This window comes from Rhinopithecus bieti, unplaced genomic scaffold, assembly GCF_001698545.2.
Source record: "Rhinopithecus bieti isolate Rb0 unplaced genomic scaffold, ASM169854v2 scaffold_37314, whole genome shotgun sequence".
NCBI lineage: Eukaryota > Metazoa > Chordata > Mammalia > Primates > Cercopithecidae > Rhinopithecus > Rhinopithecus bieti.
Window position 1 is genome coordinate 696,701 of NW_016816196.1, and position 18,674 is coordinate 715,374.

The window sequence follows — 18,674 nt, forward strand, 5'->3', positions numbered from 1 at the left end:
GGAGCAGGGATTTTGTTTTGTTTCTTACTAGAACAGTGCCTGGCACCTAGGTGCTCAATAAATATCTATGAAATAAATTAATAAATAAAACAAATCATTAAGTTGATAACTATATAGTATTTAGTCAAAAAGTTTAAAGTCAATTGGCAATAATCTAATAAACTGCTTTCCTAAGAGTAGTAGAAAGGAAAAGAAGCTGTAAAAGTAGTTAATACTTCCACACATTTCCCTTTCAGTAAGCATTTCTGATTTTGACAGCTCTACTTCAATGTCCCACTAAATCAGGGTTTCCCAAATGAATTCATTTTAGGCAAGAAGAGTAACAGAATAAACGAATTTACTAGGCACCATATTGGATTCTTTTTGCTTATATTACATTACTTAACCAACACAAAAATCTTCTAAAGTCAAGAAAATAAGATATTAGGCCACAGTAAGTAAAGCAATACCATATTTGAATTCAGGGGAGTTTATAATATCTAACTCTTTCCACCTTACCATACAAATTCAGAGAGTTAACAACCTAGGAAAATATCCTCTGGAGAAATATATAAGAAGTTTATTTTCTCTTTATTTTACACATACTCCTGTTGGAAAAGGATTAAATTCATTGCAACTAGATTGTGTAAGAATTATCACTACCCTCAAAAATACTTCATTACAGAAGACAATGGACACCATTCAGATGAATCCTTCAAACTTTTAAAATTATACATTTATAATTTATAATAAAATTACATAGTTTAAAACTACAGACTGGTAAACATACCATTTCACAGACTGAACAAATAAAGGCAGAGCTGTCTAAATATGCCTTGTGTAATTAAAAACTAACAATATTTATGGGCTAAGGAGTTTTCCAGATCTTAGAACAATTTTTTTTTTTTGGAGACAAGAGTCTCACTCTGTCACCCAGGCTGGAGTGCAGTGGTACAATCTCAGCTCACTGCAACCTCCACCTCCCGGGTTCCAACAATTCTCCTGCCTCAGCCTCCCGAGTAGCTGGGATTACAGGTACCTGCCACCACACCCGCCAATATTTTATATTTTTTTAGTAGAGACGGGGTTTCGCCATGTTGGCCAGGCTAGTATTGAACTCCTGACCTCAGGTGATCTGCCCACTTCAGCCTCCCAAAGTGCTGGGATTATAGACGTGAGGCACCACACCCGGCCAGAACAATTATAATTACCAAGAAAGCTGAATGCAGTTATTGGACACCTAGCATTTAAAGAAAAAAATTGTGTAACCATATAGCAAGATCTTTGTTAAGAGTTTCTTCTAACACTCATGTCCAGGAAAGTAAGATATAACCAGATAAAGAATCTTTGCTATTCGGATCTAAATCGATCCTTGCTATGAAGGATCTAAACTGACCCTTGCCTAGTTATAAGTAAACAAAGATATCATTTTCATTTAATACAGATATTTATGAATCTGTTGTATATACTTCGGCTCTAAAATGTTCCCATGAAAAAATTACTTTGACTTTACCTGAGGATGCTTGTAACAGTACAACTAATCCAGTAGGTCGGTCTTCAGAGGAGGGGCCACTCTGTCCACAAATAACACAGTCATATACTGCCTCGGAAACCTGTGGTTCTGCCGTGGTGATCTCCATAGGTATATCATTCTCAGGAGAATCTGAGGGAAAAAAGTTACATCTCTTTAATTCCTTAGGAGGAAAATCTCTCTTCAATGAAAGTGTGAGGGAAAAATCAAGTTCAAACAATTTTTAGCTTCAATACCAATAAAGTATATAGTAATAACACTGTGGAAAAAATTACCTTACTCAAATAAAATATTTAGACAGATAAAATAATGCAAAGACTTTAATAATGAAAGATTTAAACTAAAATATGGTTAAATATACTTCTAATGTTGTATCATTCAAATATAAAATAGATACAGAAAACACAGAGGCAAAGATATTTGTATCAAAAGATAAATATTTTAAAATAACATGTTACAGAAAGAAGGGAGATGTTCGTTTTAATCTTCCTTGAGGCACCTAAGGGGATATTCACAACAACATGACAGCTCTTGGGAAAATATGGTAGTATTTACTAGAATATAAAACAGAAAAAAACTATTTCTTTCTCACTCTCAATTCTAGTGATTGTATCTCAGAAATAGTAGCTATCAATATGTTTATGTAGAGAAATCATAAAGATATGACCATATTATATAAGAATAAAGCAGAACTCATTGAAAATAGCAATAATCCTCTGGTGATATAATGTTATTAATAGCAAAAAATAAAATATTGAGCTAATAATTATTTACAGATAAAGACACTTATATTCATGAAGATAAGTGATGCTGCCACTGGTGACAAAGAGATGGGTGGAAGAGACTGGGAAGAACTGGGAAGCAGAAATTGCTTTATGAAATGTTTAAAAGATGGAGGCACATCTAAGTAAATATGTAAAAACATACATCAGAAATAAGAAAAGAAAAATGTCAAGTTCAGATATTTTAAAATAAGAATTCATGCAGCTATACATACCTCTGATATTTATGAAGAATGACTGAGAGGAAAAGGGACAGTAAGCTAAAATAGAACTTTGGGTAATGCCTAGTATTAACGGAAATAAAAAGATGCCACCAAAGAAATTAGCAAAAAACAGAAACAATAACAGTGCCTGAACAGAATCAAACCAAAAAGCACAATGTCTATGAAAATACATTAGTAGGTCAAAACGAAAAGAAGATTTCAAAAGTAAAAAGTACCAGAGACCATTAAGAATTGATATAAGGCCAGGCACCGTAGCTCATGCCTGTAATCCCAGCACTTTGGGAGGCTGAGGCGGGCGGATCACCTGAGGTCAGGAGTTTGAGACCAAGCCTGATCAACATGGTGAAACCCCATTTCTACTAAAAATACAAAAAATTAGCCAGGTGTGGTGGCAGGCACCTGTAATCCTGGCTACTTGGAAGGCTAAGGCAGGAGAATCACTTGAACCCAGGAGGCGGAGGCTGCAGTTAGCTGAGATCACACCACTGCACTCCAGCCTGGGCAATGAGAGTGAAACTATGTCTCAGAAAAAAAAAAAAGGAAGGAAAGGGAAAGGGAAGGAAAGGAAAGGAAGAAAAGGAAGAAGAAAAGAAAAGAAAAAGAAAAGAGTTGATATGAGATTACTTCGGGTTTTAGGGAGAAAAGAGAAGAGAAAACCATACAGAAAAAAAGAAATGTGTCTGTTCTTAAGTGCAAAGGAGAACACAGAGATACCTGACAAAGTACAGTGAAATAATTCGGTCTCATGTTAAATGCCAAAGAAATACAATTTCATTAACCCTACCTCATACACAAAGATCTTTTTTTTTTTAAGTAAGTCTTGGTACAATCGACTTGAAAACCTCCAGGAAACCCTGATGCCAACACACATTATCCAAGATTTTGCTAAGTCATCTTTTCTAGTTTTTAAAACAAACTTCAATGACAATCTTCAATGGTGATACAGTACCAATGGCATGAAAATAAAATAGGTGACCTCATTTTACGGAGAGTACTTTTATTTGAAGTCTGACTTTAAAATTACAGACACCAATGTCCCTTTTTTTCTTCAAGAAACTAAGATCACGGTTTATTTCTGAAAAGAGGAGGAAAAGTCACAGCTTTTTATATCCTATGTTGAATTAAAATGTTATTGGTAATATATGGTTGATTCTATCATTCCAGTACCAAATTTTGACATTTTTAGTAAGATTTAAAAAGGATCTGTGTCCAAATTAAATGCTGTATTTAAATGTGATTATTGTTTCTCACTTATCCGTGAGATACGAAAAAATAAAAAACCTATTCTGAAAGAAGTCAGGCCCCAAAAAAGTACATATTGTGTGTAAATGGTTAAAGAACAAAAGCATGAAAAACTAATATAGAGAGTCATGAGAAACGACACTGGTTACTCCTGAAGAAGCAGTGACAGAAAGAAACTATGAAGGGAGCTTATGGGATGCTGGTAATTTTTACTTCTCAATTTGGATGCTGGTTTCTCAATCGGGATTCGGTTACACGGTTACAATCTGTTTGTTAAAACTCAAAGAGCTCTAAAGTCCTGAAACACGCATTATGAGTATATTTCAATAAAAGGTTTCTTTTAAAACCCCTACTCTAAATGAGTAACTTGGTATATTCTGTAACAAGTATTATAATAAAGGTACTTAATGCACACATCAATATCTGCACATATTTTCCACACCAAAAAAAATCTAAATGATGTATCATGCAAATTGATGCAATGAAGAGATTACAATGATTTACAATCTAGGTAAACTAAATGAATAAAATATGCAAAACTGAGAGAGTAATAGTAAAAAATGACAAATCCAAGTGTTATTAGAGACTAATAATGAAAATAGTCTTGCTACCAAATAACCCTGGAATTCTTAAGTTCTACTTTCACTTTCAATTCAATTCAAATCAAAAGGGTTTCTGTATAAAATTCACACTTGCCCTTTTAAAACAGAAGTACTACTTAAATTACCATACTTGATATTATTACAATAAACACAAAAAAGATAACTAAAGCAATAGTTAATTCATCTGTTTGGTTTTACATGAACAGAAGAGAATCTATCTGAATGAAGCAGTTCATTCTTCTGAATGCTATTTCACTTAGCCAAATGACCACAAGATGGCCCCAATTCTCCACTCCTCCCTGTATCCATGCTCTTGACAATGTGATATTGTAATTCCTCCCATCAAGACAGAGTTTATTTCCCCAGTCCTTGATATCAGCTGGTCTTGACTTGTTTTAACGAAGAGAATGTGGAGGATGGGCACGGTGGCTCACACCTATAATCCCAGCACTTTTGGGAGACCCAGGCAGGTGGATTGCCAGTGGGCCAGGAGCTCAAGACCAGCCTGGACAACATGGCGAAACCCCATCTCTACTAAAAATACAAAAATTAGCTGGGTGTGGTGACACACGCCTGTAATCCCAGCTACTCAGGAGGCTGAGGCAGGAGAATTGCTTGAACTTGGGAGGCAGAGGCTGCAGTGAGCCAAGATCATGCCACCATACTACAGCCTGGGTGACAGAATGAGTGAGACTTCATCTCAAAAAAAAAAAAAAAAAAGGAGAGAGAATGTGGCAAAAACAACAATATGCCTTCCAAGACTAGGCCCCAGGTGATCTTGCATAGTTTGTCTCTCTTGCTCTTGCTCTCACTGTCTCTCAACTCCATCTTGCATAGTTTCTCTCTCGTTCTCACTCTCTCAACTCCACCACCTCCATGAGAGTAAGTCCAGGTGGGCTACCTTGCCAGAGGAGGAGAGACCAAATGGAACACAGATAAGCTGTCTCACCAGCTCATGGCAGACCCCTGTTAACTAATCAGCAGATCACAGACCCACAACTCAGCCCACGGGTCTGTGGGTGATGAGATCAGCTAAGCCTTCTCCAGAAAAGTTTGGTTCACAACAGAACCACTGAGTCTACTCGTTGACTCATGAAAACTAACTAGAGGTTGTTGTTTTAAGTCACTAAATTTTGGGGGACAACTAGTTACACAACAATTGCTAACTAATAATTCTACTGTATGTTAATTATAATACAGAAACTTTCAAAAGAATTGAAGTACTTTGCCTTACCAAGATGAGTCATGAAAACTAATATTTAAAGTGATAAAGGTATTTCCGTTCAGAAAATTTTCTAGTCTAAGGAATTTAAAAAATCATTTTCCAATATGATTTTTATCTTTAATATCTACTTATTTTACAACCATTAATTTCAACATCATCAGAGTGAAAAGCCTCCACATTCACAAATACCAGAGTTCTACTTCAAGAGTTTACATTGTTACCTAAAATTTCCTGTTCTAATATTTGTTAAAAAATACTTAGAGCCTATTTTAATATAAAATTAATCTTTAATTACAAAATAGCCTTTGCCTTTATTCTTAACCTTTATATTTATAAATTAGATTAAACTAAAATAAGTATGTATAGAACAATCATAACTCTTCTGGCTTCATGTTTTGCTTTCATGTTTGTGGGGTTTTGTGGCTGAATGGAAGGATGGGTAAATGATATAGGGATGATGTATTCAGTGCCCTCAAAATCATGTGAAATACGTTTTTATTTGAAAGAGGAATAAGCAACGCAAAACACAAGTGCAAAGAGTAAGGTGGTTTGCAGCCCAGAGGCAGGCACAGAGAATTTTATTGCATAAATCCAAAATTTTAAATTTTAACACAATTTAATTTTTAAAAACAACTGAGAAGTATTTGCTACTAACCTAGCAGGTGAGCTACTATTCATAAATTAAGCACACTACTAGAGTTCACTGATTTCTGCTAAGAAGTCTGACTTCCCTCAGATAAGTGCCAATATTGCAAAACTCCCACTGCACAAAATCATTACTTTCGATAAGGATGTACAGTATTACCTTCAGTCGGTCATCATTCTTATTATCTTTCTTGCTTTCCTCTTTTTGTAGTTGGTGTATAGAGAGAGTATTCGCATTCTTTTTTAAAAAATAATCTTCCCCTTTTAGAATAGTTTTAGACTTGCAGATACTAGAGTTTTGAAGATACTACAGAGAATTCCCATGTACCCCACACACAGTTTCACCTTAAACTTCACATTAGCATGGTATGACTGTTAGAATTAATGAATATATATTATTTATTTTTATTAATACAATATTGACAAATTAAAGTTCGATTTTTTTCAGATTTCCTTCATTTTCATCCAATGTTCTTTTTCCATCCCAGGATGCCACATTACATTTAGTTGTTATGTTTCCTTAGGTTCTTCTTAGCATGACAGTTTCTCAGACTTTCTTTGTTTCCTTGCTTTGATGACCTTGACAGTTTTGAGGAGTACTGTCCAGGTATTTGCATAATAGTCCTCAATTATGATTTGTCTGATGTTTTTCTCATGATTAGTCTAAGGTTATCAATTTTAGAGAGGAAGACCACAGAAGCATCATTCTCATCACATCATATCAAGGTACATAATATTAACATGAATTACCACTGCTAACGCTGACCTTGATCACCTTGTTAAGATGTTTCCCAAGTTCTCTACTGCAAAATTACTCTTTCCCCTCTTTCCACATAAAGAAGCCATTACATGCAGCTCACACTTAAGGAGTGGGGAGTTATATTCCACCTCCTTGAGGGTAAAGGCTCTACATAAAATACTTGGTATTCTTCTGCATAGGAAACTTCTCTATGCGACCTTATTTATTTATTCATTCATTTATACTAGTATATACTGATTGATATTTCTTTTATACTCAGGGTTATAATGCTTTATACTTTATTTTGTTGCTCAAATTGTTCCAGCTTTGGCCACTGGAATCTCTCAGTTGGCTCCTGTGCACCTTGACATAGCCCCAGCCCATATCATCACTAGAGGGGTGGGGCTGTTTGTTTTGAGTACCCCTCTACTTTCTGGCCCTATGAGATACACCAGATTCACCCTGCATGTTCCAGTTCTTAAAAATCAACCATTTCTCCAAGGACCCTAGTTCCTCTTTTCAGCAAGGGAGGAGGGGGCTGTATTAGAAACCAAGACCTGGGCAATGGGTGTGTATGTACCTGGGAAATATCTATGAATACATACTAATATAAATGCACGAATAAATAAACAAAGGAACACAGATAAAGTTTCCTAAGCAGAAGAATACCAAATATTTTATGTAGTGCCTTTACCTTCACAAGGAGGTGGAATATAACTCCCCAACCCAGTTTCTACTGGAATGTCCTTGCTTCTAGGCCCTTTCAGCTGACAAAACAAGGGACTACGTGTCTGTACACTAACTCACGCATACGCATATGCCCATATTTATACATATATAATTCCATCTTTATCTAGAGTTGTCTAAACATGAGTTCATACTAATGTCTCTAACTCTAATCCATTATTACCACATGAATCATTCAAGCCTTCTCCTCTTATCTGTAACTTCTTACTCCAACAGTGAGAAATCCAGCTCTCATCATCTGCCATTCATTTACTTAATTGTTCAATCTCAGTATATACGTATAGTGGTTTCAGAATTGTTAACTCATGATGCCATGGAGAAACTTTTTCCACTGGTTATACACAGTTCCTTTTGCCTTTAGTCTTATAGACGCTATTTATTTCCAAAGTTAGGTAGCCAGCACCTTTCCCCCTACCCTTTTCAGAGTGGTTGTTTCATACATTTGTAATACAGTTAGATTCTCCTGTCATAGTCTGCATTCCATCCTGGGATCACCCCAACTCCTAAACGATTTTTTTAAATATACATACTTTAAAGATTCACTCTTTCTGCTATAAAGTTCTAAGGGTTTTAACAGTGTTACGTATCCAACTTTACTGTATCACACAGAATAATTTCAATGCTCTAAAAAAACTCCCATGTTTCATTTATTCACCTGTACCTCAACCCTGACAACTAGTGATCTATTTACTGTCTCTATAGTTTTGCATTTTCTAGAATGTCATATAACTGGAAACACAGTATGTAACATTTTCAGATTGGCTACTTTCACTAAGTGGTATGTATTTAAGGTTCACCCATGTCTTCATGTGGCTTAATAGTTCATTCCTTTTTACTGCTGGACAGTATTTCATTATATGGATGTGCCACAGTTTCTTTATCCATTCATCTATGGAAGGACATCTTAGCTGCTTCCAATTCTGAGCAATTATAAACAAAGCTGCTAGAAAAATAAGTATGAAGGCCGGGCACGCCTGTAATTACAGGTGGCTCATCACGCCTGTAATCCCAGCACTTTGGGAGGCCGAGGCAGGAGGATCACAAGGTCAGGAGATCGAGACCATCCTGGTGAACACGGTGAAACCCCATCTCTACTAAAAATACAAAAAAAAATTAGCCGGGCGAGGTGGCGGGCGCCTGTAGTCCCAGCTACTCGGGAGGCTGAGGCAGGAGAATGCCATGAACCCGGGAGGTGGAGCTTGCAGTGAGCTGAGATCCAGCCACTGCACTCCAGCCTGGGCGACAGAGCGAGACTCCGCCTCAAAACAAAAAAAAAGAAAAAGAAGTATGAAGACTTTTTGTGTGGACATAAGTTTTTTAATCAGTTAGATGAATATTTAAGAGCACATGTGATGGATCATATGGTAAGATTAAGCTTAGCTTCACAGGAAAATGCCAAACTTTTCCAAAGCAGCTGTACCATTTTGAATTCCAACCGGCAATGAATGAGAGTTCCCACTGCTCTGCATTCTCACAAAAAATTGGTAGTGTCAGATTTCTGAATTTAGCCATAGTCATGTAGTGGTATCTCGCTGTTGTTTTACTCTGCATTTCCCTAATGACGAATGATGCTGAGCATCTTTTGACATACTTATTTGCTATTCTAGAATCTTCTTTGTAAGGTGTCTATTCAGATCTTTTGCTCATTTTAAAAGCTAGGTTATTTGTTTTCTTATTGTTGAATTATTTCTATCTTTTGAATACCAGTCTTTTATCAGATTATGTGTTTTGCAAATATCTCCTCTCAGTCTGCGGCACACCATTTCATTCTCTTAACAGTACAATACCTCCTGGGGAACTGATGCCCTGGCTGAGCTACAGAGCCTAGGGCTAGGCTGATACAACACCCCTCATCCCAGGAAAACAGAGCAGTGGCTGAGCTGAGACACTCCTCCATACAGGCCAAACAACTCTAGTAATTTGCTTCCCTGGAATTAGACTAGCCCCTAGAGTCTGAGCTGCTGAGACACCCTTCTCTATGGGAAGTGGACTCCCTGCTGTGCTGCTCCATAACCCTCAAGGGCCCAAATGACATCTGTATTTGGCCATTCTGACATACTTGCTGACACTGCACCTGGGATCACAGAGTCTGGGATACTGCCAAGTCCCACCATCACAGTCTAGAGTCACCATTATACAGTGCTACATCCCCAGGGACCTGGCTGCCACTAAGCCCTACTGGCTCAGACTCCCGAATAGTGGCTACACCCCGCATCCTGGGCTCAAACCTCAGGAGCACCCTTTCTTCCCCAGAGGCAAGATATGACCTGTTTCCCAGGGGTAAACAACCCAACTCCCTGAATCCAAGCTGCTAGAAGGTGCCTCAGAGTCACAGATCCTGTCTCTGTGGCAACCTAAATCTACCCCTACCACAGAAAGCAAAATGGCATGCCAAGACCCAAGTGCCATAATAGGTTCATGAGACCCAGGCCCCACAGCCCCTCCAAGTACCTGCACCTGGAACCCAGCACTGCTACTGGTACTCATAGGCCATGAAAGACATGACACCAAGAGGGATCCCCTTGGGTAAGTCTCCCCACTGTGGAGAAAATGAGAATAGGAGGAGCCCAAAAGTCCTTGCCACCAAGGACATTAACAGCCTGTGTCACCACTGCTGCTACCACAAACTTCTATAGCCTAGGCCACAGTTATTGCTGATATTGAACACCAACTATATAGCGTATAGTTATACTGCTATACGCACCCAGAAACAGTGTCACAACATCTTTCCTAGCCATCACACTAAGATTCAACTGCAGGTGAATCATTCTCTACAAAAGCCACTCTAGGAAGTTCAGAAGACACAATTCCACAAGATGTATAGATATCAATGCAATGATACAAGAAACATGAAAAAGCAAGGAAATATGACATGACAAAACGAACTGATGGCTAATACTAGGTGTCAGTTTGACTGCATTGAGGGATGCCTAGATGGCTGGTGGAACATCGTTTCTGGGTGTGTCTGTGAGGGTTTTCCAGAGGAGAATGACATGTGAGTCAGTGAATGAAAGAGGAACATCTGCACTCATTGTGGGCAAGCACTATCCAATAAACTGTGGGTAAAGCTAGAACAAAGCAGGCAGAAGAGTGATATTCAGCTTGCTTGGCTTCCTCTCTCTCTCCCTCTTCCAGAGCAGAACACCTTTTCTCCTCCTGCCCTTGGACATTTGACACTAGGTTCTTTGCCCTTTGGGACCTGTAACAAAGGCCTCTTGGGGGTTTTCAGGCCTTCAGTCTCAGACTGGGTACTGTATTTTCAGCTTCCCTGGTTTTGAGGGTTTTAGACTTGGAATGAACCATGGTACTAGCTTTTCTCATCCCCGAGCTTGCAGATGGCCTATCATGGCATGTCACCTTTATAATTATATAAGCCAAATCTCCCTAGTTAACTCCCTTTCATATATACATATCCTACCATTTCTGTCCCTCTGGAAAAACCTAATATAGATTTTGAACTTCATCTCTCCCTAGTAACAGACCCAAATGAAAAGGAAATCAACAAATTGCCAGAAAAAAAATTCGAAAGACGAATCTTAAGGAAACTCAATTAGATACAAGAAAATACAGATAGATAATAGAATCAGGAAAATTTCTTATGTGTAAGAAATTCAACAAAGAGATAGATATCATGAGAAAGAACCAAACAAAAATCCGAGAGCTGAACCAAACAAACAGCTGAATAAATAAAACAAAAATACCATAGAGAGCTTCAACAGCAGACTTGATCAAGTAGAAAAAGGAATCTCTGAACATGAAGATAAGTCATTTAAAATTACTTGAGGGGGAAAAGAATGTAAGAGTGAAGAAAGCCTACAAGATTTATGGAACGCCATAAGTGAACAAAGAAGAAGAAGAGATAAAAAATGGCATAGAAAACTAGTAATACCTGAAAAATTCCCAAGTCTGGAAGAAATATGGACATCTAGATCCAAGAAGCTCAAAAGTTCTCAAATAGATTAGACTCAAAAATGTCCTCCCCGAGGCAAACACAGTCAGATTATAAAAAGCGAAAGACAGACAATTCTAAAAACAGCAAGAGAAAAGCATCAAGTTACATATAAGGGAATCCCCATTAGACTAAGAACAGATTTCTCAGCAAAAACCTTATAGGCCAGTAAAAATAGTTATTTTCAAAGTTTTGAAATTTTGAAAGAAAACAATTGCCAACCAAAAATACTACACAGCAAAGCTATCCTACAGAAATAATGGAGAAATAAAGTCTCTCCTAGACAAGGAGAAACTGAGAGAATTCATCACCACTAGATCAAACTTACAAGAAATGCTCAGGAGAGTACTACGTGTGGAAACAAAAACGCAATAATCACCACCACGAAAAAATGAAAATATATAAAACTCACTGGCAGACCAGATACACACAGCAGAAATTTTTAAAAATCAAATGTTATCACTGAAGAAAATCACCAAAACGCAATGATAAACAGTAAGAGAGAAGAAAGGAACAAAGGATACACAAAACAATCAGAAAACAAGTAACAACAAAAAAAAGTCCTCATCTATTACTAATAACCTTGAATGTAAACAAATTAAATTCCCCACTTAAAACATACACACTGCCTGTATGGATTTAAAAAAAAAAAAAGGACCCAACTACATGCTCCCTACAAGAAATTCACTTTGCCAGTAAAAACACATATAAACTGAAAGTAAAGGAATTAAAAAAAAAAAAAAAAACTCATGCAAATGAAAAACAAAAGCAAGCAGATAAAACAGGCTTTATGTCCAAAACTGTAAAAAGAGAAAAAAGATGAATATTATATAATAATAAAGAGATCAATTCAAAAGAGAAAATACATATATGTATATTTTAATTGCAGATCTAGATATACAGGTCTGGATTGGGGGTCCCAATTCTGAATTCCTTTTTGTTTGTTTTTTTAGAGATAGAGTCTTGCTGCTCTGTTGCCTAGGCTGGAGTGAAGTGGCTATTCACAGATACAATCATAGCATACTGCAATCTTAAACTCCTAGCCTCATGTGATCCTCCCATCTCAGCCTCCTGGGTAGCTGAGACTACAGACACAAGGTACCATACCCAGACAAGAGGATACAACAATTCTAAATATATATGCACTCAATGCCAGAGTACCCAAATATACCAAGCAAATATTAGATCTCAAGAAAGAGATAGACTCCAATACAATAATGGTTACAACAGCCCACTCTCATTACTAGACAAATCATCTAAACAGAAAATCAATCAAGAAACACTGAATTTAAACTGCACTTTAAGCCAAATAGACCTAATAGACTTTTACAGAACATTTCAACAAAAGCAGCAGAATACACATTCTTTTCATTAGCACATAGGATAGATCACATGTTAAGCCAAAAAACAAGTCACAACAAACTTAAAGGAATTTAAATCAAATTAAGTATATTTTCTGATCACAATTGAATACAACTGGAAATTAATAACAAGAGGAACTTTTGAAACTGTACAAATACACGGAAATTAAATAACATGTTCCTGAACAACCAATGGATCAAGGAAGAAATTAAGAGGGAATTTTTGTTGTTGTTGTTGTTGTTTTGAGACAGGGTCTCACTCTGTCGTCCAAGCTGGAGTACAGTGGCATGATCTCTGTTCACTGCAACCTCGACCTCCTGGACTCAAGCAATCCTCCCACCTCAGCCTCTCAGGTAGCTGGACTATAGGCATGCACCACCACACCAGGCTAATTTTTGTATTTTGGTGTTTTGCCATGTTGTGCAGGCTGGTTCTGAACTCCCAGGCTAAAGCAATCCACCTGCTTGGCCTCCCAAAGTGCTGGAATTACAGGCATAAGCCACCATGCCCAGCCTTAAGAAGGAAATTTAAGTTTCTTGAAACAAATGAAAATAGAAACACAACATACCAAAACCTCTAGGATACAGCAAAAGTAGAATTAAAAGGAAAGTTATAGCAATAAACACCTACATTGAAAAAGTAGAAAGATTTCAAATAAACAACCTAATGATGTATCTCAAGGAACCAGAAATGCAAAAATAAACCAAACCTAAAATTAGCAAGAGGAAGGAAATAAAGATCACAGCCGAAATAAATAAAATTGAGAGTTAAAAAATGCAAAAGATCAATGAAATGAAAGGCTCGTTTTGTGAAAAGATAAAATTGACAAACCATTAGCTATACTAAGTAAAAATAAGAAAAGATTCAAAATAAAATCAGAAATAAGGAACACTACAAATGATGCCACAGAAATACAAAGGATCATTACGGAGTATTATGAACAACTATATGCCAACCAACTGGAAAACCTGAAAGAAATGCATAAATTCCTGGACACATACAACCTACCAAAATTGAACCAAGAAGAAATTAAAAATCTGAACAAATAAATAATGAGTAATGAGATTGAATCAGTAATAAAAAGTCTCCCATCAAAGAAAAGCCCAGGACCACATGACTTCACTGCTGATTTCTGCCAAAATGTTAAAGAACCAATACCAATTCTTCTCAAACTCTTCCAGAAAAATGAAAAGAAGGGAATTATTCTGAACTCACTCTACAAGGCAAGCATTGCCGTGATACAAAAACCAGACAAAGACATAACAAAAAAACTACAGGCCGATATCCCTGATGAACACAGATGCAAAAAATCCTTAACAAATACTAGAAAGCTAAAAGATCATTCACCATGATCAAACGGGATTTATTCCAAGGATTCAAGGATTGTTAAACATATGCAAATCAATAAATGTGATACATCACAGCAACAGAATGAAGGACAAAAACTGTACAATCATCTCAATAGATGCAGAAAAAGCATTTGACAAAATTCAACATCCCTTCATGATAACCCCAACAAACTAGGTATAGATGGAGGTATGTCAACATAATAATGACTGTATATGACAAGTCCAGAACTAACATTGTACTGAACAAGGAAAAGCTGAAAGCTTTTCCTCTAAGAACTGGAACAAGACAAGGATGCCCACCCTCACCACTCTTTTCTAACACAGAACTGGAAGTCTTAGCCAGAGTATTTAGGCAAGAGAAATAATGGGCATCCAAATGGAAAAGGAGGAAATCAAATTGTCCCTATTTGCAAATGACCTGACTTTACATACAGAAAATCCTAAAAGCTTTGCCAAGAAACTCTTAGAACTGATAAGCAAATTCAGTAAAGCTGCAGGATACAAAATTAACATAGAAAAATCAGTAGTGTTTCTACACGTCAATAATAAACTAGCAGAAAATAAATCAAGGAAAAAACTCATTTACAACAGCTACCAAAAAAAAAAAAAACACTCAGAATATCCTGTGCCTGAAGCAATCAACCAACCATCAGGTCTATTAATTCTTATTTTGCAATTGATCTCATATCTATCCCTTCCTATGTATAGGCTACCAACTGTGTGTGGGGGTGGGGGTGCGGGGGGAGCATACTCTCCTCGATTTGCTTTAAATATGAATAGTAAAGAGTACACAAAACTTGTTGATTAACAGCCCTTGTTCCACAATTACTACTGTATAACCTCAAATTTACTTAATCTCTCTTAGCCTAGGCATCTGTATCTGGGATAATACCTATCTCATGGATGTGTCAAGACAAAATGCAATATACATAACGTATTATCACAGTCCTGAGTACACAGTTAACATACAAAAATATGTTTCATTCTCATCATGCTCAACCCCCAAAATTCATACTCTTGGACCCAGACCAAAAACAGAGGAAAAATTTTATGTACACAGTGTTTATTATAGTTAAAATTAGGAAAAAAAACCCTACAGTCCACTCGTGGATGAATGATTAAGCAAACTGTAGAATAAAAATGATGACAGCAATAGCCAATGTTTATGTAATGCTTATTATGTACCATTCTAGTCAAAGCATTTTAAATGTACTAGTACATTTGACCCTCCCAACCCTATGATGTAATCTAAAAATTCCTTTGTAACAATGTGAAAACTGAGGCAGAGAGAAGTTAAGTAATTTACTCCAGGCAATGGAGTGTGGCTGAGATATAAACCCAGTCAGGCTCCAGAGTCCATGCTCACAACCACTACACTACACTGTCTCCCCAAAGAGGTATACAGACTTTAATAGTTACAAGAAGCTTTCAATAATAATGTAGGGAAATTCTCACACTAAAATATCAGGTAAAAAGGGATGGCATAAAATTGTGCTATACAGTATAATCAGTAGTGTACATTTGGATAGTGGGATCAGGGATAAAATTGTTCCTTCTTGATGCTTTTCTGTACTGTATAAATTTTACAATTAAAATCTAATATGTTTAATAACAGAAAGTAATTCCCAAATAAATTCTTATTCTTTATTAAGTACCTGAACTCTCACTGGGAATGTAATTCTGTTGCATTTCAGCTATACCTATCTGACAAACCTGACAAACCTTAATGGATCAAGGTTATAATCTAACACCTTGACTCCTACACCTAGATGGCTAGTAAAAATAAATAAAGGTAGGGGGGAGGATAATGATCAAGAAAGAAGGATGAAAGGAAATGCAGAAGTAATACTGCCTCTTCATGTAGGAAACCTGATAACTACAGAAAGGCATTAAACAGACAGGCAAGAGTACTAATCACAGTAGAAATCTGTTGCAGAGAGAAAAGTTTTTGTACTTAAACTACCTAATAATGTACTATATTTAATTAGAGGATTTATAACATACTGTATGTTATAAATTGGAAATATTTTGTATGTTATGCTTCTACATTAGAATTTTTGTTATATACAAAGATATAGACACAATAAAAAGAAGCAACTACAGTAGTCTCCCCATATCTAGAATTTCACTTTCCATAGTTTCAGTTACTTGTGGTCAACCACAGTCAGAAAATATTAAACGGAAAATTTCAGAAATAAACAGTTCAAAAATTTTAAACTATGCACCATTTTGAGTACCATGATGAAATCTCATACTGTCCCATTTGGTCCTGTCCAGGATGTGAATCATCCCTTTGTCCAGAATATCCATCTCTGTTATCAGATCAACTGCTGTAATATCCCAATGCCTATGTTCAAGTAACCCTTATTTTACTTAATAATGGCCCCAAAGTATAAGAGCAGTGATGCTGGCATACTGTTGTAATTGTTCTATTTTATTATCGTATTGCTAATCTCTTACTGTGCTTAATTTATAAACTTTATCATGTATAGGAAAAAACAGTATATATGGGGTTTGATACTACCCATGGTTAGTTTCAGCCATCCTCTGGGGGCCTTGGAACAGATCCCCGGTGATAAGGAGATACTACTATACAGATTATTTACATTCTTACAATACAGATGTGAAATAAGACAAAAAAAAAGAGGGAATTTTACAAATGAGGGAGAGGATCTGGCTAAGGTTAATTTGTATCAGTACTGCTGCCAAGTATTAATAGGACTTCAGGTATAGGCCCTGCTTCGTGTGTTAATAATACTATAGTACAAAATGTGACGTGTAAATAGTCATCAAAAGCAGAACAATATGTTTGCAAGTTTTATCTTGAGCATGGGTGAAAATGGGGTCTCAAACAGGCTTTTTGGGGTCAGATATCTTTGGAAAGAGACTGCTATAAATAAAGGGAATACAGAATCAGTGTGATCCGGAATCCTAGTGGTGTGGCCATAGCCAACATAAACAAATGAAATGCCCATACATCTTTATTGCCTCACCTGCCACCACTGCAGTATGCAAGAACCGAGACTGGGAGAAAGTAGAGCTCATTATCCTGAAGACTTCTGTGAACTGCCTCTGTTTGCTAGCAATCATATTTGCCTGATCCCTCAATTGTTCTTCCTGTGCCCTGGCTACTGCCAAAAGAGGTCAAACCTTCCAAAAATTAGGACATGGAGTCAGTAACTTTGCACTTATGACATTCAAATCTATGATCTTGACCATAACTGAGCTGTAAGCATTGTTTATCAATATTTATAGTCAGCTTTCATGACCAATGTCTCCCACTCTCCTCAGCAATTCCAAACTTCAGGTCACATTCTTTTTCACCCAGAAGAACTCACCTTTTACCTAACCCCTGAAAACTAAAGCAATCAAAGGTGATCTGCCTGAGCTTCCCACTTCCCTTAAAGCCAGTGGAACTTACCTCTATCTCCATCCATTCTTTCCTCTTTCCCTCCAGTTTCCTCAGAGGATAAGGTGACCATTCTCTTATTCAAGGCAATACCACCCAGTCTGCTCTGGGTACGTTGCTTAATTGATTCCTCAGAAAATTGTTTTTGTTTTGTCTCACTTGTGAGTGGGAAGTAGCAAATAAAAACAGTTTCTTAAAGTATTAATTAAGCTTTTTTTCTTAGTTCTTAAAATTGCAAACATACTGACATGGATGAACTAAAACTATACATCAGACTAGTTACATCACCTCACAAAAAAAAGACTGCTCCTAAGTAACTTCAGAGCACAAAACTTTGACTATATATCTTTGGTGGGATGCAATGAGGACAAAATAATCTGGAAACAATTTAAAATTTGTTATACTTTTTAAACATTTTTTAAAATTTAAGAAATTTTAAAGTTTTATTCAATAATTTCACTGTTTAACATAGTACTGAGTTTGATATTTTGAAGCCATTTTCTTTATTTTATGGGAAGGTAATTTTCTTAGTATGATGTACTGTGATTGTGTAAGAGAAGACTCTCAATCCTAAGGCATGCATGCTAAAAGTACTTTAGCAGTAAGGTCTGCAACTTACTTCATTTAACAGAGAGAAAGCAAGAGAACATATACAGAACAATGTTAACAAGGTGATGGTTATATTGGTATATGGGTGTTCACAAAACTATTTTGTCAGCTTTTCTCTACATTTGGAATTTTTCATAAAAAAATAGCATTGTAAAACCTCATTTTGGTAAAAAATACATTTATATGCATATGTTCTTAGAAAAAGTCTTGTAAGGATACAACCTGGGTTAGGAAATGTGGTAGTAAAAATATATTATTTCTTATTTTTTATTATTTGTGT

General features: G+C 36.5%; 1 protein-coding gene across 1 annotated transcript in view; it reads right to left on the minus strand.

The window, feature by feature from the left end:
• UBR3 (ubiquitin protein ligase E3 component n-recognin 3) overlaps positions 1–18,674 on the minus strand; it is a 285,317-nt gene that overhangs the window by 113,513 nt on the left and 153,130 nt on the right. The window contains exon 26 of the mRNA XM_017854465.1: positions 1,493–1,642. Within this exon, the coding sequence (XP_017709954.1) occupies positions 1,493–1,642 (150 nt within the window). The remainder of the gene's footprint in view (positions 1–1,492; positions 1,643–18,674) is intronic.